At 44.3% G+C, this 23,528-nt stretch overlaps 1 protein-coding gene across 1 annotated transcript in view; it reads left to right on the top strand.

Moving 5' to 3' along the window:
- LOC147732932 (von Willebrand factor D and EGF domain-containing protein-like) overlaps positions 1-23,528 on the top strand; it is a 1,979,930-nt gene that overhangs the window by 1,322,658 nt on the left and 633,744 nt on the right. Inside the window, exons 17-18 of the mRNA XM_086955141.1 lie at positions 1,062-1,312; positions 8,920-9,139. Of these exons, the coding sequence (XP_086811267.1) occupies positions 1,062-1,312; positions 8,920-9,139 (471 nt within the window). The remainder of the gene's footprint in view (positions 1-1,061; positions 1,313-8,919; positions 9,140-23,528) is intronic.

Here is a 23,528-nt window from a genome sequence, read left to right as displayed (position 1 = left end):
CTTAGATGATTGAAGGGCAGATTAAGGATGCAAATCAATGATACATGTTGTAAATTGTAATTGAAAAGGCTGCATACATAAACGAATGACTATATCCCACTGATCTGATGCCGTTCTGCGAGAGATTTTGCTCTAGGGAAGTGCAAAACTGAAATCTCACTGAGACCCGAAAGCCATCTTAAGAGTGATATTCATAATGTGATAAAAGAAAAAAAAATTTAAATCATGATACATCTGACAAAAAATAATTTTGGGAGTAGTGCACTGCCTTTTTAAGGTTACTATTTCTTTAATATTTTCTGTTTTATTGTGTCAAAAGTTTTGAGAACGATAATTTTAAGCATTGGAAAACAATAGAAAGAATAGGAAAAATTAAGTTAAAAATATACGATTTGGTGAAGATTTTCACATTTATCTTCAAATTAAAATCGCCCTCACTCTCCCAAAACTGAAGAGGACGTTGGATTTTGTTCTTACATCACTTGTTACTTTTAAATTAGGCCGGTCTTTATGCCCCAAGCTTTTCAAAGTTTCCAGCACACAGTAATTAATTACCTTGCTGTCTGTATTTTTGCATACATTTTTCGAGGACGCGTGTATATTAGACTGCAGAATGCACAAAACACATTGTAGCAAAATGTATTTGAGCAAAGTTAAGTGCAATAAGCATACAACATGATCCATTACTGAACTAATTGACAAAACAATGTGTTTATTTGAGTAATTCAGGAGTTCTTATTCAGGAAAGTTCAATTGCCCATTACTAACCTGATTAACTGTTCAAAATATAAGAGGAGAACATTTTAACATTTCATAATATAAATGGCTTTTCAGAAACTCATTTCAGGGGACTAAGTAGATTTTACAAAATCAATAAAATATGTATTACGGAGTTATTGTGAACATTTTGGCTCAGTCGATATCTCCCCAAATGTATATTGCTGTGGGCGGCCACGTGAATTCATCAGATACGGAGCAATAAGTAGAGATTTGAGAGTGCATATTTCAGAAAAATGTAGCTCTGCTTTAACTATTACATTGTTTGTTGTTTTTTTTCCTAGACCACCTAGCTCCTGTCTTCCAAGCCCCTTCAAGAAAGTTGAAGACATTTTTTAATGAGAATTTTGTTTATCAGTTATCAGCAATGGATCCTGAAGGAACAGCTGTGTTGTTTACCCTGGAATCAGCACCACAGGGTGCTTCTATCTCCCCTGCTGGTCTCCTCGTCTGGAAAGCCAATTCTTCTGAATCACAGTTATTTGAATTCACTGTGTCAGACGAGTGTAATGCCAAGAGCAGACACCTCGTTGAGGTAATATGTGATTAAAGTATTGTAGCTTTTTTGAGTGAAATTACATGTTTGTGTGCATTGCATAAGCTTGAAAATGTAATATATTACTTAGAATTGTATTCATTGGAAAAACGTCAGTTGCAGTGAGAATTCAGTTGAAATCTCAATCATCAACATATGATTTGATCATGTGAAAGCTTGGCAGTGCAGCATCCAGATAGACAATGTGCCTATAATCAAAACATTTGCGCTTTTCCTGGCATTTGTCATATTTCCAGAATCAGGCACAGACGTAAAAAGTCAAAGGGATTTGGAGCACCCTGCTGACACATCACAGCTGAATTACCTCATGCATCATGGTCGACGTAAAAAGGTCTGGTTAGACCAGGGGTTCTGTAATGGCTTAGCCCTAATGCATGTGTGTGTGTGCGTGCACACCTGTGTGTATGTATGTGCGAGCACACATTATATACATTGCCTGGGTGTGTCGTTTGGGAGATGTGTAGGCATAACCTGGGAGCAGTTGGTTCAAATGTAGTGATAATAGACATATGTGCATCCATGGCACAGCCAAAATGATAGAAATTGTGGCTAATTTACTGAATGTTGTGCATTTTTCAAACAATTTGATGGGGTTTTAACAAAAGAAAACATGGAGTATGACCCCTGAGTTAAGTTTACTCTGTTGAAACATAAAATCCAGTAGACGTCGGATAGTATATTACTATTACACATAAATTCTGCTCAACCAGTCAAAGGCATTTGGAAAGTATTCTAACCACTGACATTTTCGTCTGCTTCTTAGGGCTTGGGATTTATGAATGAAAACCTCAGCTTCTGGCATTTTGGGTATACTTACCACTTAACGTTAGGGCTCAAGTCCGGCAGAAGAGTCTTATTTGAATGAACTTCAAATGAGAGCAAACTTTTTTAAATGTCCAAGAGCTATTGAATGATGTCACAGTCCCTGAAGCAGGTTAATATTAATGGTGACTTGTGGAATCTTTCAGATAAATATTAGTAATTGTTGTGACACAGTGATTGACACATGAATATTACATGCAGGAAATACCCATCATCGTTCTTCCGCTCACATCGCCACCTCATGTTCCCGTGAGGCACAGGATCAAGACTGATTTGCAAATAGCTGGGTCTGAACTGGGGTGGCGAAGTGAGTTAAAGAACAATGAGGCATTCAACCCAGATCAGTGAGTGGGAGAGAGTGTCTGAAAAGTTTCAGGGCTCCGTCCAGCATCTGTTTGTGTTTGCTTTGTTCGCGCTAAGTTGGCAGGGTATGCCCAGACGTGGGTCCCTTGCTCACTTTGCCACTGGAATCAAGCTAGCCTGCCTGATGAGGGGCGTTACCCTGAAACGGTCCCAGGATACTTGTTTTCGGTTCAGGGAAGACCTGGCTTGCTAGTTCGGGCTGCACTGGTCCCATGAGGCACAGGGTCAAGACTGATTTGCACATAGCTGCGTCTGAACTGGGGTATTCAATGTGAGGTATTTATTATTTAGTAATTTAAAAGTTTTATATACAGCTAGCTTGACCCATGGGTATCAGCGCACGTTACATACACACAGGAGAGAACAAGAATTGCATTACATAGTAGGACCTAAGGAAGCAAAAAGACATAAGTAAAACATAATAATTAAGCAAACAGTGAAGGGGAGGGAGAAAAACGCATTCAAGTAACCACCTATCTTTGATGGTCAAGTGAGAGATAAGTCAGCTAGGATATAGAAGTCTAGGGTAATATTAACAACAACCCTCGATAATTTTCGCAGAACGCGCTTAGCGTGTTTTTAATTATCGCCATCTATCGCCGGATTACATCGCCCTGTTAGGGTTGTATTAGCAATGCTTTTCTCACATGCGGTGTTAAATCCTGCGATAGACGGCGATAAGCATCATTAGTGTACGTAATCCAGCGATATGGGAACTGCGCTAATGAAATGCTTGGTGATCGGGAGATGTGGACTTAACCTTCCAATCCACCTTCCATTCATAGTATGGTTAAGTAAGATTATTAGCAGGAGTTAAATACCTGCGAAAAAAGGGGCTTAGTGCTACTTTTGACATCGCTTCGTGGAACCGGTGCAGCGTTGTAAATAACGCAAAGCTGTGGTAGCGAGGGTAGTCATTTAGTATTTCTAAGGTATGCTCACTTTGCATGTCATTAGCGATGTCTATCGCTGACATGCAGAGTGGGGAAAAAAAGGCTGTTATTGCAAGGAAACTCGCGCTACTGCATGGTAGCAAGTTCTTGTAAATTGTGAGATAATAAAATCGCTGCTTTTTTGGAGATATGTGCTGAAAAAGTGGCGATACATCTCTTGATAACATGCCCCTTGCACTACGCGAGCTACGCATGGCTAAGCGAACTGCATAGTGTGGTAGGAAAAATGCTGTTCACACTGATTGCACAGTGCCGGATGCTTCTCTGCACTGTGCAATCATTGCAAACGGCATCTTGCACAGTGGAAGCAGTTGTTTTCTGCCGCTTGAGTAGATTTATACTTGAGCAGCAGTTTTCTCGACATGGACTGGTAGTTTCTCATCGTGAGCGCTCAGAAGCATACGCGACCACTCGCAATGAGAAACCGGACCTCCCCATGTTGAGAATCTCGCTGGGAGGTATATTTTCGATGCTCATGATCGGAAACTTGATGTTGCTGATCACGAATGAGAAAAAAGTCTCGCCGGGATGTTGATTTTGCTCGCTCGCGGACTTCAACTTGACAGTGAGGACCGCGAGCAAGCAAAAAATTACTGCTACGCTACGCGTTTTTGCACAGTGCTACGTGCAGTTCATGTAGCGCATAGTAGCGCAAACTACGCATGCTCCGCGAGCGTATTGTAGTCCTACGCCAAGGGTTAGTAAAGTATTTGTTGAAGAGATGGAGTTTCAGTTCCCTTTTGAAGCAGGAGAAGGAGGGGTTGCATCTGAGGTTTCTAAGGAGTGCGTTCCGCATCCTGGGTACGTTGCCGGAAAAGGATAGGCACATCAAAGACAAATGATGGATTCAACCCAGATCTGTAACTCAGGGTGAGTGTCTGAAAAGTTTCAGCGCTCCTTTCATCACTTCTTTGTGTTTGTTTTTTTCACCCTAGGTTGGCAGGCTATGCTCAGATGTGGGTCCATTTCTCACTTTGCCACTGTATTCAAGCTAGCCTGGCTCTTGAGGGGCATTACCCCAAAACCGGTCCCAGGATGCTTGTTTCAGTTGCAGTGAAGACCTGGTTTTGCAGTTTGAACTGGACTGTTCCCATGAGGCACAGGGTCAAGACTGGTTTGCATATAGCTAGGTCTGAAGTGGGATGGCGAAGTGAGCTAAAGAAGGATGATGGGTTTAACCCAGATCTGTGACTGGACGGTAATGACTGAAAAGTTTTAGCGCTCCGTCCATCAACTCGTTGTGTTTACTTTGATGGCCTTGTGTTGGCAGGATATGCCCAGACATGGGTCCCTGTCCCCCTTTGCCACTGGATTCAAGCTAGCCTGGCTGATGAGGGGTGTTACCCCGAAACCTATCCCTGGATGTGTGTTTCTGGTCCAGTGAAGACCTGGCTTGGCAGTTCTCGCTGGACTGTTCCCATGAGGCACAGGGTCAAGAGCGATTGACATATGGCTGGGTCTAAATTAGAGTAGCAAACTGAGCTAAAGACCAATGTTGGATTAAACCCAAATCTGCAACTGTGGGTGAATGTCTGAAAAGTTTCAGGGCTCCGTTCGTCATCTTATTTTGCTTGCTTTGTTTCCTCTAAGTTGGCAGGGTACGCCCACATGTGGTTGCCTTTCTCCCTTTGCCACTGGGTTCAAGCTAGCCTGGTCGATGAGGCGTGTTACCCCGAAATCGGTGACAGGATGCTTGTTTTAAGTCCAGGGAAGACCTGGCTTGACAGCTCAGACTGGACTGTTCCCATGAGGCACAGGGTCATGACTGATTTGCATATAGCTGGGTCTGAACTGGGGTGGCGAAGTGAGCTAAAGAAAGCACATGGTGCTGGGACATGTAGGGGGGCACAATAGGTTTCTGCCATGACCATCGATGAAGGGGGGCCCACTACGGGCCCCCAAATCTGTTTCCGCCTGATGTTTCGTGGCGACTTGACCACCGCGAAAGGACCGGCAAAAAGGGATATCATTATCCCGACTGGGCAATGCGGCTGCTGCGATAGGGAGTCAGAAAATGACTGCCTGTCAGAACCATGGCAGACGGCCTTTCTGAGAACCACGTTTCCGACCGCCAGAGTAATCTGGCAGACGGAAAACCGCATCTCAGTGGTGTTCCCTCCGGCATCGTACATTGGAAGAGATTCTGTGAAACCTTTCACGCAGCATGGAATCCAAATTGTAAGTTGAGTGAAAAATAAATATGAGAGCACCCAGACATCAGTAGAGCCCAGCTCAGAGATACAATTGAAGCATTACTGGTTCACTCATGCCACATTCCTTAACATCACAGGCCCATGCCTGATGAAAAGGAGATTATGTTTTTAACCTCTCGCTGCCCTTCTGAACATGGGACTGCGAAAATGGGTATTGCTGCCCCCTGTTTCCCCATGTACCTGTCTTTCTTCAAACACTACTACAGGACAGCAGGACTTACAGTATCCCAAACCAGTTATACTCAGAGACCTATAGCTTGTAGTTTGACTTTTAAAAAAGGCCTTTGGATTGCTCTCAGTCATGCCCCAGGGAAGGTTTTCTGCCTTGACATATTATGAACTTACTCTCAAAAACATCTGTACCTTTCATAGACACTCCAGTCTAGCTTGGGGAAATTAAAAGTCAGTCGGCTCTCAGGCATCCCTGTTTCATAATTAGATACTTCAGCCAACCCTGTCTCCATTAACCACCCATAGCTGGACTTTAGTCTCTTTCAGATGTTTCTTACACAGTCTCTGCATACCTTGGAACTACCCTAGCAGACCCAAGGAGAATGACAGCCTGTCCCTACAAATCTTCTGTTATGGCCAGTCCACTCTCTGACACCACTAGCTGGCCATGAGAGACCCTCAACAAAATCACAAGGGAGTGTCCACAACTTATGGGGGGCTCTTATCCGAACCTGGTCCTCCCTGGTAAACCTATTAACTTATTTTAATGACTCTCACCCACCCCACTGTGTTTTCAATCCAATGGCATGCTCAATAAATGTTTATCATATTCAAACCTCCTCAGGAGACCCTTAGTGATCCTTATCTGTTATGTGGTGTAGGTATTTGTACACCATGCAATTACCTAAAAGTTGCCCTGGCACTAGAAAAGGATAATCAGAGGAAATTGAAAAAAACAGGGGAGCCGGGAGCTAGGGAGCAATTACGTTTTTAGAGCTCTGTGAAATGGAACAAGCTGGCTGTCTGCACAGAAGTCGTCAGTAAGTAAGTTTCATAGCCTAGTGGCAAGAGTAGAAAAAGTACTCCCTCCTGACCTACCACGGTGATGGCTTAGTACATGCAGGAATTATGCAGAAGAAGACATTAGAATGCATGAAGGCTGAGAGTGAATTAACTTTTGCAGAAGGTAAATTGATCTGTGATGACGAAATGTCTTCAAAACAAAGACATCCGTTTGAAAGCGATTCTTGGTGTGACTGGAAATAAAATGAGGGAGTACAGTGCTTTAGAAGCTGCTTCTATGATAGGCAGATCAATTAGAAGGCGGGTAACTGAATTCTATATGCAACAAAGACACTGATTTATTCAGGCATGAGCATCCAGGAAGGGAAAGTTACAATAATCTATGTGTTTTTAGATAGTTGCTTATATCACGAGTCATGGTGATGGAAAAGGGTAATTGTTATTCTAAAGTAGAGGAGGTGCAGTCAGGAGAACATCCACAGTTAAACATGAAGAGTGTTTCCTTCATATATGCAGGTCATACAACACGTGAAAATATATTGTTGTTATACTTTCCATACAGTAATTATTTTGGTATCTTCTATCAAATGAAAAGTGCACAACCACATAGCTCTGAATGCGTCTAAAAATACATACAGGGGCATATTTATCATACTTTCACTCATTGTAACGCAGCAAGCCACCTTGCTGCGCTGTGCTGTGTGAAAGGGCGGGAATGTGCCGTATTTACCATCATATCATGCGTTCCTGTCCTTTTCTTGCACTGGCGCACTTTAGGTTGCCTAGTGCCAACACAGGCACCCTTGAACCAAGGTGTAAGAGAGGCTGTGTTGTTAACCGGATTGTTTTTGTGCAGGAAGAGACACGCTCATGCATAAAAACAATCCTGGGAAGCATTTTAATCTTTCTTTGTGTGCTGCACTGTGAGGGTGAATATAATCTCACAGTGCCCAGAGTTGAAAAGGCATCAAAACCTAACCTAAAAATGGATCACTTAAAATGATGCAAATTCTTCCAGCTATTTTGCAAAAAATGTGTCAACGTTTGATTTTTTTTTGCTAGTTCGCAAATTTTGTACTAGCTAGAGGAGAACTGGAAGCATAGTACTACAACATGCAGAAACACTAATACATTTGCACAGCTTGAGAGTGTCTGGATATGTGACCCGAATACATAATATCTTTAAGCAGACTGGGCAGATATCCAGTTCCCAATCAAGAAATGTTAGGTAGCCAGTAGCCCAGAACTCACAGAATCGAGAATTTGTAGTGACTATTTTTCTTCAAACTGTCGTAATCAATCCCTTATGAAAATATTTCAAATCAACACCTTATTAAGTAGTTGGGTGATAATTATTGATGGTTGTACGCTAACAGTAAAATTAACTCCCACCAACCAAGTAGTTTCTCCAAATGCCGACATTGGAAACACCAGCGTTAGGGTTCTGCTTGAGCTGGCACCTGAGCATCAGCAACACTGAAGACCCATATTATATGTACTATTGTGTTGCACAGCACCTGGATACAAATTAGTACATCCCAGGTAGTTTATCAGACCAGATCCTTGATCTTATTGGTGAGCAATGTGAGTCAGTGACTATAATTTGCAGTATTTTTTTTGGAGAGGATTGATGATCAAGAGTAATAACATCAACACAATTTTTCAGGCAGATGGTTTAACCCCTTCCATGCTGATGACGAACCCCCTGCCGTCATGCACTACGGTGCTCGTGTGCTGATGACGGCTGGGGTTCGTCACGGCCCGCCCCTGTTCGTGTTGTTTACAGCATACCAGGGGAATCGCGGCCGCATGGAAGGGGTTAATAAAAGAAATAGAGCAATGATATACTATTTAACCTAGACTATTACAGTTTTTCGACACCGCATTGCCGTGCTTTTCATTACAGCCACATACCATTGTTGTTAGGTGCGGACTGGGAACCACAACCGGCCCGGCAAAGTGCTTGGCCGCCCCCCCCCCCCACCCCTTCCCCACTCGGGGGGTATGGAGGTGCCGCCGAGCTCTTTGCCGGGGCCGGTTTTCGGCCTAATTTGGTACAGGGCCGATTTTGCAGCTATGCTGCAAAACCGGACTTGTAACAAAAACGGCCCCCAGGGGCCCAAAGCCGCCCCCACCCGTGAAGCGCACCGGGGGATTGCCCGGTGCCCGCTATGGCCAGTCCGGGCCTGATTGTTGTAGATTTGCAATGTGACAAATGTCCAACTTAAACTGATTTGTGCCCTTCTTTTCATATTTCTAGGTTATAGTGAAGCCTTGCAGCTGTCTGAATGGAGGAAAATGTGTAACCAGCGTAACCTCGCCTTCAGGAAGTGGTGAATACCTGTGTTTATGCCCTCTTGGATTTAGGGGCAACTTCTGCCAGGAGAACATTGACGACTGCAAATCCAACCCATGTGGGAATGGCAAATGTATTGACAATGTGAACAGTTATACATGCAAATGCCCAACTGGTTTGAAAGGTAATATATATGGCAACTCCAAGCGTAGATTATTATGCTGCAGGATTCATGAGAACTCTTCTCCAGCTAGCTGCAGTGTCCAAGAAAGTGATGTTATAATTGATACTATTGCTTGTGCACATAACCCCTGCTTATGCTTCATCGTATTGGCTGTGACTGACCTCATTGCATAATATTTGCCCACTACAGCATATTGCCTGGTTACTTACTGGTAAGGTTCAGTACTCCGAGTTTATGACCTCACCGTCACAGACCGTACATCTATGAGTGTCATCTACTCCCAGCAACCTTAATCAAGCAAAACCCCCCAAAAAACACATCCAGCTCCTATCCCTTCCTCTAGGCCACACCCACATCCTCTGGGATCTAAAACCTCTGACCTCACACCCAGAAATGCTGTAACCCAAAGCCAATGAAGCCGAACACAGGGAGGGAGGGATGGGAACCAATCCTGCAATGGGGAGGTCGTAATCTCGGAGTAATGAGTCCCTACCAGTAAGTAACCAGGTATTACCTCCTATTCTGACCTCCCTGTCACAGTCCCTACATCTATGAGGGGATACCCAAGCAACAATCAGCTTAATACACCACCGGTGCAGAAACAAAAATCATCACAAATGCAGAGCAGCACTAAAACCTGCAGAAACCTCATCGCCCACCACCAATCTAAAATGCTACAGAAAGGGTGTGGGGAACTCCAAGAGGCGCCACAGTACCCTGCTGCGGAAGCACCCCACAATGTACAAAGTGGCAGCCACCCTTCTTGTCAAGGGACCCCGAGCGGAGCCAGGCACAGACGCACCCATGAACACAAACGCAGCAACAATAGCCCTTAACAACCACCAACTGAGAGTAGACACAGAGGGCTTCAGACCCTTTCCAGCCAAACCAAAAGGAGCAGCAAGTGAAGCCACATCATGAATGGAAGAGGACGAGATAGAAACACCCAAAGGCCAAGATTACATCCAAAACCGTGTCAAAGAACTTTATCTGCAGGCTGAGGTCAGAACAAAAAATCAGCAATCTCAATGCCAACGAACAATGGCAACCAGAAGGCACCCAAGAAACAAACAGAGGAACTGGCCCCAGAACCACCCTATCCAGACAGAGTGACACCAATGGTTTTGAACACAGCAAGGAGCTCAACATTCCAACACATCTAGCAGAGGAAATAGCCATCAGAAATCACTGTAAGGGCAAAAAACAGATGAGAACTTCAATCACAGAGTCAAAGGCACCTAACCCAACGCCTGCAACGACAACGGCACACCCAAAGAGACAGTGACCGCACTACCTGGTCCCAAGCATACAAATACGCAAGGGCGCAAGGGGCCTACCACCAACAGCATCATAGGCATACATTCCTGAGCTCCGAAATCCCAACAGCCGCTCACTGTGCACATGATGGGGAAACTGCTAAGCTAAACAAAACCATCTTGAAGAGAGTCCAAGAACATAATCATGGACACAGGAAGAGCCGACGAACTTGTCCCAGAACACCATCTCCGATAAGCAACTCCAATCCCCGAAGATCGCGTAGCCGGTTTCCAGGAATACAGATTAAAGAAAATAACTTCAGGAGAACAATCAAAAGATAGTCTCTCAACAGCCAGCTTACCAAGTGTAACCTGGTGTGACCCCCCTGAGAAAGACTAGGAAAGCAAATCCGACACAGGGGAATCCTCCAACCTGGCAACACTGCCAACTGCAACAAGAGAGGAAACCAAGGCCCTCTGCCACAGCCCTCCTCTACAGAATCATCATGCCTGAGAAACCATACAAGAACCCTCAGAAGCAACGAAAATGGAGGAAAGGTATACATCAACCCTTGCAGTGAAATGACAATGCCTTCACAAAACAAACCCCACTCGAGAGAATCAAAAAGTAAAATTAGGCCCACAACATGACCCCTTGAGTCACGAACAGAGCCACCACGGGAACCTCAAACAAAAGCACCAGGACCCCAAAAACTTCCTTCTTTAATGTCAACCTAACCAACAAGACAAAATTCATCACAAACACCAGAATACAGCACCACAGGAAGAAGAACTGCTCTCAGAGACAGCAGATACCGTTCAAAGAAGCCACTCTGGCATTCTCCTGAAGATATAAAGCATCCCACCCAAGAGACAACCAAACTCAACAGAACTTCCTGTTGCACCTCCACTGAAAGAAATGAATCAGCGGCAATGGCAGCACCCAATGCTCACCAGATAAGACTACTGAGCCACCTGAACAGACCAGCGAACTGGAACCGGGCTGTGAGTGACAACAGCCCCCCCCAACTCAGTTTGCTGGCATCCTGTGTCAAGACCACACATTTCAAGTGCACAAATTGAGAACCCTTCTACAGATTATCCACATCCAGCCACCAAGTTAATGCTTGCAAGCAAACCTGCTACCCCGAATTAACTTGTGTAAATGTGCGACCAGGGCGACCAAAGCAAAAGGATGTGACTTAACAAGGGAAACAAAGACAACTAGGCCCAAAGAATGAACCTGAAAGGAGCATACATGAACCCGTGAAATTGCAACCAATCCAGTCCTGTGTAAGCAAAGGAGACCAAGATAGTCTTCAACACTGACATAATAGACATCCCTGCGTCGCAGAAAAGGAAACACTTACCAATCCGTTGTGTGAAAGACCCATCAAGAAACAGCAGTTCCTGCAAGGGAATCAAGGCGACCCCACCGGGCCTATCCACCAACCAAACCATGGCAAAAAGACTGCAGACCACCAGAACCCAGACCTGAGCTGTAGAAAAGAATAGAAATAGAACAACCAGTCAACAAAGAAAGGGAAATCCTGAATGCCCTAAGCAGGATAGAAGCCCACTAAAAGGGTCAACACCTGTGCAAACACTCCAGTATAAATAGAACACCAAAGGGCAACAGCCGAAATGGACAATGGCACACACCCAAACAGAACCCCATACACTTTAGCGAAACCTGATGAACTGGCACAAGCGAAAATGCTCCCGCAAATTCAGAGAAGCCAGAAAAATCCCCACTGACAGAAAAGTCAGAATTATTGGTAAAGACACCATCATGAATGAATGTAGTGTAGGGGCACAAATAAAGGCACTGCTTATAAATCCAACACTGGCCAGGAAACCCCAGTTGGAGCCCACTCCATGATATAAGCCACAACATATCCCATACAGCAGTAGATGTACCCACAGACGCCTCTGAAGCACCAGGAGAACCTTAAAAAAACAGACAAAAATGCAACTACCACCCCAACATAGCAAAGGTCTCAAAGGGATCATAATCACAAAATATCTGTCCGGAAAATTCAGACAGGCCACTGGCCTTGACTACCATATATCTTGCAAATGCGGCGGAACAAAATGCAAAATTAGAAGCTGCGAACGTCCCAAATGAGGCTTGTGTCAGCCAAACTCCAAAAGCACTGTTTGGCGGTTTGCGGTGTAGAAGGGGAGTCATTTGTTGAGGTATGCCGGTCCGGTATTGTGGAGTGCCTTGAGAAGCTTGAAGGTGATACTCTTGGGGACGGGAAGCCAGTACATGTCTCTTAGGTGGGGTGTGATGTGGTTGCAGTGAGGGATGTTGAGGATGAGGTGTGCAGAGGCGTTCTGTATGGGTTGTAGTCCTTTCAGGAGTTTGGCCGAGGCTCTTGCATAGAGGGCATTACCGTAGTCTAGCCTGCTGCTGACAAGGACCTAGGTGATGATTCTTCTTTCGGTGGGGATCCACCTGTAGATCCTGCAGAGCATGAGGAGGGTGTTGAAGCAGGAGGACGAGACCGCGTTGACCTGCTTGGTCATGGAGAGTGTTGAGTCGAGGATGACCCCTAGGTTGCATGCGTAGTTGGTGGGTGTTGGTGCTGCTCCCAGTGCCGTCGGCCACCAGGAGTTGTCCCAAGCTGAGTGGGTGGAGCCCAGGATGAGGACTTCCATCTTGTCCAAGTACAGCTTCAGACAGCTGTTCTTCATCCCCTCGTCAACAGCTTTCATTCCTTCATGGAGGTTGGTTTTGGTGGTGAGGGGGTCCTTGGTGAAGGGAGAGGATCAGCTGGGTGTCATCGTTGTAGGAGATGATTTTGAGGTCATGCAGTTGGGTGACGTGGGCGAGCGGTGCCATGTAGATGTTGAACAGTGTCGGGCTGAGGGATGAACCTTGGGGTATTCCGCAGGCGATCTCTGTGGCTTGGGATCGGAAAGGGGGAGGCAGATGCTCTGGGTTCTGCCGGAGAGGAAGGAGGTGGTCCATTCCAGTGCCTTGTCTCGTATCCCTGCATTGTGGAGGTGTGTGCGTAGGGTGCAGTGGCATATATGAAAAATAACAACCTAGGCAATTAACACTGGCTTGTCATAGATATTAATAGAGAGGGAGAGAGCTAGTCATAGTTCAAAATCTCATGTTTATTAACGTAATTGAAAAAGTACATATTTCATAAAAAATGAATTATTAGAACCGTTCACATGAGTAATGAGCAAACAACATTACAAATACAAAAAAATATAAAAAATAGTTAAAAAGTGGCAAAATGAACAATATCGGCGTGTGTTTCGGCGACCTGCGCCTTCCTCAGGAGTAGCCACGTACTGACTATAAAAAACATAATATACAATAAATATAATTTAACTAACAATACAATATACATACAGATTCAAGGTTAAACATTAACATAATGAGATGTCTTTTCATCACCTTATTATCATCATTTACTTGACCTCTCTATACGACAAGCCTGAACACATTTATAATAGCCAAACATAATTACATCTTTATTTCATTGCTCATTTATAGTTTCAATATTCACTTCAAATAGGGAACCCTGTGTGGGATATAGGGTACTAATTGATACCAAACGGGTTACCAAATAGAAAGTGATACTTACGAAATCAATGAAAATTGGAAGATCAGCCGAATACAGGAGACCGCAATCTTTGGTTTAAAAGCGGATAACTAATGAAGAAAAAATAATAATAAATGATGTACAACTTGAAACATCATGTAAAGACTATGGGGCAGATTTATGAGGCTGTTGCGCCTCTTTGCGCCGCAATTGCGTCACTTTATTTGACGCTACTGCGGCGCAAACAATGTGCCCTATTTACAACGTGACGCATCTAGGAGATGCGTCACGTTGTAAAGCACTGCGCCATAAGGAGGCGTTCCTGCGCAGGGGGGGACGTTCCTGCGCAGGAACGCCTCCTGAAAGTGGCTGAGTGAAATCTATGAGATTTCACTCAGTCACTTTCAGGGCAATGCTGCGTCAAAACCCTGCGCCTGCTTGAAGCAGGCGTAGGTCTTGACGCAGCATTGTGCACATGGTGGACCCCTGAGCCTTGCTGGAGCTGCGTCGCGCTTGCGACGCAACTCCAGCAATGCGCCACATTTCCGGCACAGATGCGTCACGCATCTGTGCCGTTTTTGCACCATGGTGCGCCACATTATAAATGTGGCGCACCATGGGTGGCGGAGCTGTGGCGCACTGTGGCGCATGTTAACTGGCGCATCCCTGGGGATGCGCCAGTTAACATAAATCTGCCCCTATGTGTCCCTTTTTGAGTACCACATGAAACAGCTATATTCTGATAAAGGACTTACCTTGAATAATTTTGTAGGGCCCGATTCACAGAACTAACTTAAAACAAAATCCTAAACATACTACCATTTTCGTATTCACAGAAGGCACTTACTCATTTTGGTATTCACAGAAGACACTTACTCATTTGGGTATTCACAGAAGTTAGGAGTCCTAACTTTAGGGCTCCTAAATGCCTTCTCTGAATACTGAAAGTAATAAAATTAGGATTTTTCTCAATTTAGTAGTAGTAAAGTTGAGAAAAATACTAATTTTAAGACTTTCGGTATTCACAGCAGGCATTTAGGAGTTCTAAAGTAAAGAGTCCTAACTTTACTACTACTAAACTGAGAAAAACCCTAATTTTAAGACTTTCGGTATTCACAGAAGGCATTTAGGAGTCCAAAAGTTAGGAGTCCTAACTTAACTACTACTAAATTGAGAAAAATCCTAATTTTAAGACTTTCAGTATTCACAGAATGCATTTAGGAGTCCTAAAGTTAGGAGTCCTAACTTTACTACTACTAAATTGAGAAAAATCCCAACTTTAAGACTTTCGGTATTCACAGAAGGCATTTAAAAGTCCTAAAGTTAGGACGCCTAACTTCTGTGAATACCAAAATGAGTAAGTGCCTTCTGTGAATACCAAAATGAGTAAGTGCCTTCTGTGAATACCAAAATGGTAGTAAGTTTAGGACTTTGTCTTAAGTTAGTTCTGTGAATCGGACCCACAGTTTTTATTATTTCAAATTCGTCCAGCATGTATCAACTTTAGCGATAATTTCGGATTTAATTCTTAGCTGGAAACATTTATACCATTTTGTTGAAAAGAATAGTATCACAATCTCTAATGGGGCAAATGAAAAAGTCACAAAATAAGCGACCTCATAAGTGTTTACATCTAAGGATCTATTCAACACACAAGCACAGTACAATGGCTAGAGGAAATACCTTTTAGCGACCAACGGCACAGTAATTCGTCCGCATAGAATTTACGACTGTCTCAATAGTTGGGTTATGATCATCCTAGAAGTCGAAGACTGCAGAAAATAATGAACAGTCTTTGCTGTTGTGTGAGTTGTTGTCTAGGCGGCCTTTGAAGGAGGCCCTTTTGGCGGATCTGACGAGGTGATGGTGTCTGCGGATGGCCTTCTTGTGGACTGCGTAGCTGTCTGGTATCTGGTTGAGGTGCCATTTCTTCTCTAGTTTCCGGCAGGTTTGTTTGGAGGCCTGGTGGTCCGCGGTGAACCAGCTGGCTTTCCTATCGGTGTGTCTGTTGGAGTGTTTCCTTATTGGGGCGAGAGTGTTGGCGCAATCATCGATCCACTGTCTGAGGTTGCGGGCAGTGGTGTCGGGGTCGGTGGGGTCGATGGGTGGGCTTCGGGCAAGGGTGGTGTTTAGCTGGTCTTCTGTGACTTTGCTCAATGCAATGGCAGGGGATCTGTTGAGTGTGGTGGTGTGTGGTGGGTTTCCGGAAGGTGAAGTGGACGCAGTGATGGTCTCGTCCATTGGAGTTAGGTGGTGTGGCTGAAGGAGACGTGGGAGCTTGCGGAGAAGACAGGGCCGAGCGTGTGGCCATATGAGTGGGTGGGTGTTGTGACGAGCTGTCTGAATCCGGGGTTGGTAAGGTTGTCAATCAAGGTGTTGGAGTTGGTGTTGTTGTTGTTCCCCTTCCTTTTGCCTGGCTTGTCGCAATTTTAACAGCTCAAAGTCCGGGTTCAGTTGGGGGTCAAAATGCGCGTTGAGCGCTGCCACCGCTGCCTCATAGTTGTTCAGGGGTCCAACATTTCAGAGATATTTGAAGAGTAAGTAAACTTCTTCCCTGACGTTGTGGAATAGGAGCGACCTCTTGAATGCCCTGTCTGTATATCGGGTGACTAAGAAATAGTTCTCGAGACTGCCGAGCCACGTCTTCGACCTGGGTGATGCTGTTGTGGGGTCAACTGCCTCATTAAATGGAGGTAGGACGCCTGTGGGAGGGTGCTGTGCAACTACAAGGGGTGGGGCTTGGTTCGCTCCTGCGCTGTCTCCCATCTTATGTTGAGGTGGTGTTCCTGCCCCCTATAGTATGGGGACTGCACGGCTGGGTATGTGCACCCTCTATGGTTGTATTGCTACTTCACAGGGCTCTCTGCTGGTATGCCCTTGCTGGACGCATGTGCGAGTGTCTCCTCTTCGCCCGCACAGACGTTGCCCAACTGGATGCTTGGGTGGTCTAGCAGGGGTTCTGTACTGCATGAGGCCTAACTGGCGACCACGTGGCTGCGCCTTACTGGTGGGTGCTGCGGCCTGTGTGGGGGCCTGCTGGCATACCGATACTTGCTGCTGACTTGGGAATAGCTGGTGGGGTCTGTTAAACCCGCTGTCTCCTCTTGTGGCTTGTGCTCACCTTTGGGGCCACTCACGGCACTGCCGCCACTGATCCTGCGTGTCTGGCGCTCCTTCTGTTTTGTTTTGTTTTCTTATCTTTTTATATTTTCCAAGATTACCTCTGCTGTGAGGTACCAGAGTGTGGATTCGGCTCCACTCCTCGTAGCCAGTGTAAAGAGTCTTGCGCTCTCCCTGGGCCCTGCCGATGCTGCCTGTTTATCGTGGCTGAGTGCATGGAACGAGACACCACACTCATATAAGGTGTGGTGCCGACTGACCGTGTGTGGTCAAGCCCCCTTTTATTAGCGCGCCCCGCCCTCTCGGCGTGAGCATGTGGGTGCAACAACCGGCATGTGCTGGGGCAGTTAGCTAGACCACTGACTCATTACACAAGCTACACGACACAAAGAAAACCCCCGGAATATTGTCCAAATACTGACCAAATTCAAGCCACCCGGAGACCCTACGCTAAACAACCAATGTCGAAAGGACGACCTAAGAACACCTTTCTTCCACTGGCGATACATGAACTGATTCCAAACAGCCATGGCCTTGCCACTAAGCTATTGCTCCTGGCTCCCAGCGCGAGGCACCCAAACAAGACAAAGGAGAGGCTTGCGCTGTTGTAGATAATGCCAGCTCAGCCTTCTGACCCTGGCCCCATCAAAATGCACTGGCAGCCACTGCTGTACACGGTGTTCGATCAGAGCACAGAGCAAAATCAAATAGAGCTCAAATGCAAGGACAACCGAAACAGAACTGGTCCCGCTAATACAGGGACTCTGACACCCTGCAAATTCCGGTCCCACAACTAGCCGCTAAGGCAGACCAGTATGTACTCCCTGCATATCCGGGAGACATGCAAAACCACAAACCTGCCTGATGACGTAGTGCAGAAAAAAAAAGGATTTTGGTTTTGCTTGATTAAAGCTGCGGGGAGGAGGTGACGCTCAAAGATGTAAGGCCTGTGACTGGGAGGTCAGACGAGGAGGTAATGCTAATTGGAAGTAATTCCCACCTGAGGCCTGGGGAGTGGACTTTTCAAAGGGTATTCGATTTTGGAAGTTTGAAAACTTGCAAAAAAATCTGTTTGTGGACATTGAAGCCACCAGCACTTTCCTACCCTTTTAACATTCTGACATTTCCTTAAGCCAAAGATAGTAAGTAGTAAATCTCTTTCTAGGGTGGAATCGCACGCATGTCATTGGCAATCTTTATGGGGCTGCGGACGAAGGAAATTCTCCTTGGGGATTTTCCCCATCGAAGAAGAAAAAGAAGAAATAAATATTTAAATTACATACAGGTCCTGGCAATTGTCTTTGTGCCAATATACTCTGTGCAACTGCACATTCAAATACGAGTTCCTACATAAAAAAAACAGGATTCACAAAAATATACAAGCATGACTCTTGTTCACGCACCTTTGAAAAGTTTTGTGAACTCCTGAAAAGTGTTAAACTATGTCCTTGCCAAGGCAGATCTCTGCACAGAGTTTTAAGCTTCTGAAGGGGCTTCCGGACACTTCCTTTCCAGTCCTTAGATTTCAGGACTCAGGACATTCTAACCTACTCACAAAAAGTATTTGGATCCTTGTAACATAACAAATGAAGTTTACGTTGCTGAGTCCATTCAGAGTACGCTAAAGAGTGCTCATGCATGGTTGGGTGACTAGGCCTTATGTTTATTTCAATTAGAATAATAGAACTATCAAACCTCAAAACAATTATTTGTAAATGGAAAGTCTAGGGCTAGAAAAGGTGCTTCTTCAAGACAAGAGCTCCTACAAATACATTACAGATGAGTAAAAATAAATATAACATTCGACATTTAGCTACATGTGATTACTATCGTATACGTTTTAGTTATAGCTCTTAAATGTTATCTTCATGTTTCAAATATACACCTGAGTTAGCAGTCTTTTTCTGGTCAGTTAATGGCGTCATCAAAAAGGAAACTGCCATAAGCAGGAATGTAATTGCAGACCCGTTTGCTATTTGCGGCTCTGGGAAATTTTCTCTGAAATGACATGTTGCTTTCAAATTGTTTGAAAAATGTACGGTTTACATGAATGCCTGAAAGAGGATTGAATTTTACATATTTAAGTGTTTCACAATTTAAAATGAATGTTTCTTCTTCCCCCACTAAAAAACTATGGTTAAAATAAATTTGCTGCTGTTTGAGCACTGTATTATCATACTGTAAAATTAATCATGGCATAATTAAATGGGATTTTTAGCTCACATCCTTGTCTTTGAAACCTGCTGATAAAACTATATGACAACTGGGAAGATAAGGTCTATTTTTTAATCTCTCAAGATGTAACGAAGGTTCCAGAAATATAAATGTGGTCAAGTACAGTAGATTTGTGCTCAAGCATATATTTAAAACTTGCGACCTGTATAAAGCCTCACATCAGAGGTTTCGAATGATGACTTGGCAACATAATGTCTGTTTGGGAATATTAATTCTAATCGCAGGGGTATGTGTTCTTTGATGTAGTGAAATGCCTGTCAGAGCTGATGGTAAAATTAGAACAGAGGGCGAGTGATTAAAATATTGCATTTAGTTAATTGACAGAATTTCAGATATTGCATACATAAATGCCACAGTGCAGCCCAGAGGTAATCCTTGGGACTCAGGAATATATGAATTAAAAAACACAGTACTTGTTTTGCTCAATTATAACTTCCCATGTGTCACACCTGCAGACTTCACACGTGGAGTGTGATACATGATATCTGTACAGGCTCAATATAAAAGATCTAGATCTTGTTTGGAACGGAGCCCACTTATCGTAGCCTAAAATGGAATATTTGATTTTCATGAAACCCTCATAGTTCTAGTCTGATAAGAAAATGAGTAAGCAAACGGGGGCTTAGGTATTCGAAATGCTCACGGGCTTAGTTATTCGAAATGCTCACCTCAGAAAAGATGACCCAGTGAGTTTTCTTACACTGTAAATGTTTTGAACTTGATCACATGTCGAGTGGAGTAATATCTCCGTGGGAGATATTACTACAATTTCTTTAAGGTCCCTTACTTTCACCAGACCTACAAATAATAATGTGAAATTGCTTCGAGTGGCACCAGGCAACATATGACAGAAAATAGTCAAGTAATGAAAGAAGATATACGTACACAGGTTCAGTAAATCCACCCCTTCTTGTTAATCCCCATTAAAAGTTCATTATCTCATAATAGCATGGTAAGGATGGAATATAGTACTTAGTATCAGTAACTCGCCTCACAATTACTCTAGTGGCATACAGTGGTGTGGTGGGCAGTGCAACAGCTAACACTAGAGTGGGGTGGAGTGATGTAGAGTGGAGTGGCATAGAGTGGAGTGGCATACAATGGAGTGAGGTACACATAGCAGCCAAGGTTTCAGATTGCTCATGTGTGACATTTTCATAATGTCAGTGTAATTATGAGTGACATTTCAACGACCATGAGTGACACCTTCTCATGAGGAAATTAAAGCAATTGAGAAGAGGGAAACATTAGATAATTATCAGAATTCAAGCAATGAGATCAGAAATTGAAGGTCACTAATCTACTTCTTTTGTAACCTTATCGTACTGTTAAGCTGAGCGAGACGGCCCGTTCTGTTAGAAAATCGTTGTATTGACCGGCGCATCATGGCACCGCCCATGGTGCTATAATTGCATGCAGCGCTAGTCAACAAGCACAACACCCTATTACACCCCTACCCCCTCTCAGTTTAACTACAGTAATGTCCGCTAACATGTCATTGATCAAGCAGAGACAGACTACTTGACTACACAGTTGGTAGAGTGTGGCACAGAAGGTAGCTCAGATGAAGCCATTTTTGCACTACTTCCAATAGAAAAGTCTATGAAAAATACATTGGTAGAAAAATGTTTTTGGGACCCTGCCTTTCATCTTTGCACCCCCTTGACCAATCACTGCAAACCTTTGCTTCCTTCACCAATGTAGAAAAGCTATGGTCTGAAATATTTTGTGGAGATTCATCAAAGAGAGGCAAAGTTATTACTTAGCAAAAATCTTAGGAATTACCATACCTGGGAATGTTATGTTATGTGAAAATAATTTGTAAAGCGCACTTACACCAAGCGGTTCCATGACTCTGTGAACGGGGTGCAACAGTGGGATGGTGACAAAAGCTTAATCATATGCCTGAGAGAACAGATGGGTCTTAAGTGGAGTTCTGAACTGAGTGTAGGAGGTTACTAATCTGAATTCCATGGGGAGGGAGTTCCAGAATTGAGGGGCCAAAAGGGAGAATCTCAGACCGCCATGTTTCTTCCGTTTGACTGAGAGGATGATAAGCAGGTTCAAGTGAGAGGAGCGAAGTTCATGGACAGGAGTAAAACAATGTATCAAGGAGGAGATAAATGCCGGTCCATGGCCGGCCAGGGCTTTGAAGATAGTACATCCCAGTTTAAATACTCAAAGTTTAGCCACCAGGAGCCAGTGAAGGCTCTTCATCAAAGGGCGGACATGTCGATATCTGGGTTGATGGTAAATGAGCCTGGCTGCTTCGTTTTGAACCAGTTGTCGGCAATGGAGCTGATATGCTGGGATGCCTACATAGAGTGAGTTGGCATAATCAATGCGGGAAATGACCAGAGCAAGGAGGACCAGAGTTAAAGCTTCGGTGGTTTGAAATCCACAGATTTTCCAGACTCTTCATAGATGGAAGAAGCAGGATGATACTACCGCACCGATCTGGGATTCCATAGACAGGTCTTTGCTTATTATAACCCCTAGACTTTTTACAGATTCAGCTCGGCGAGGGGTGTTGCCTAGGCGAGGAGGCCAAAAGTTAGAGTTCCAAGGATTGGAAGTGCCTCCAGTCAAGATCAGCTCAGTCTTGTCAGGGTTGAGCTTAAGTTGGCTGGCATACATCCAGTCACTAATGAGATTCATGGTGGATTGAAAGCTGGAAACTGAGGTGGTAGAAGAATCAATATCAAACATCAGCTGAAGGTCATCAGGATTGGAAGTGCCTCCAGTCAAGATCAGCTCAGTCTTGTCAGGGTTGAGCTTAAGTTGGCTGGCATACATCCAGTCACTAATGAGATTCATGGTGGATTGAAAGCTGGAAACTGAGGTGGTAGAAGAATCAATATCAAACATCAGCTGAAGGTCATCAGCATAATTGAAGGCGGCAACTTTACTGTTGCGAAGAGACCGAATCAGGGGTGACAAGTATAAATTAAAAAGAAGGGGTGAAAGAGAAGACCCCTGCGGAACTCCGCATGTCGGCCTAACCTTTTCAGCCGAGAAGTTGCCAAGACGAACTGCCTGAAAGCGATTGTCCAAGAAGGAGGAGATCCACCTCAGGGCCAGTCCCTGGATGCCAGCATTATTGACATGATCGATCAGGAGATCATGATCGACCGTGTCAAAGGTAGCAGACAAATCCAGGAGTACCAGAGCCTGGGTGGTGTTTTGATCAGCCCCCTTCCTAAGTTTATCCATGGCTGCTAGGATGACCAGCTCCGTAGAGTGTGCTGGTCTAAATCCTTCTTGCTGAGAGTCAAGAAATTGTGAATGTTCAATAAAAGAACTGAGGCAGTTAGCTACATGAGATTTTAAAATCTTACTAAGGCAGGGAAGTAACAAAATAGGGCGGAAGTTGCTCAATATTAGAGGATTGGCATTGGGTTTCTTCAAGATGGGAACAATTTCAGCGAGTTTGAAAATATCAGGGACAATGCCTTGTCTGAGAGAATTATTGAGGAGTGCAAGTGGGGGGTTTGGGCGGTGGAGAAAGCTTCTCGTAAACTATGTGGGGGGGGGCAGCAATCTGTAGAGGAGCCTGAATCAACTTTTTTTAGTAGGGTTAGGAACTCCTCTCTAGAGGTTAAAGGTATTTGATCCAGCGTCTGGGAATTTCAGGAAAAAGTATGATATCTTTGTCTGAAGAATCGAGTTTTTATAATCTTTTAACAGAATAGTGTAGGTGACTTTTTTTTCCTGGGACATATTCTCGTCTCCATCTGCGCTCAGCTTGCGTGAGTGCTAGTTTCTTAGTTTTAGTTAGGGAATCCTAACTATAACTACAGAGTGGCTACCGCCATCCTATAATATGTAAAAAAAAACAGGCTCCAGATTCACCCTGACCACTGGGGAGGTGTTGCCTAAAGGCTGAGGAATGCACTAGTTTATAAATCAAAAAAAATGTTGCTGCATTTGTAAGTGGTTACTCAAGTAGTTTGATGTTAAAAAATACATTTTAATGAGACAGAAGCTCTTTTTTGAGTTTGTGTCTCTTTAAAATGTATATATTTTTTTAACTACACCTCGTCTGAATAAATGCTTACATGTGCATATATATAGACTGATGTTGGCTGTAGAGGCAGCTGAGACCAGGAGGGGGCTTGGAATGACCCTGTAGCCCCATCATAGTGTTTTATTTGTGCCCGGATTGGGTACCGGGGCACTGATCTGATGGCATGGAGAATAGGACCACCGGGA

This window comes from Lissotriton vulgaris, chromosome 2_1, assembly GCF_964263255.1.
Source record: "Lissotriton vulgaris chromosome 2_1, aLisVul1.2, whole genome shotgun sequence".
NCBI lineage: Eukaryota > Metazoa > Chordata > Amphibia > Caudata > Salamandridae > Lissotriton > Lissotriton vulgaris.
The sequence above is the reverse complement of the archived record's forward strand: the minus strand, read 5'-3'. Positions and strand labels throughout refer to the sequence as shown.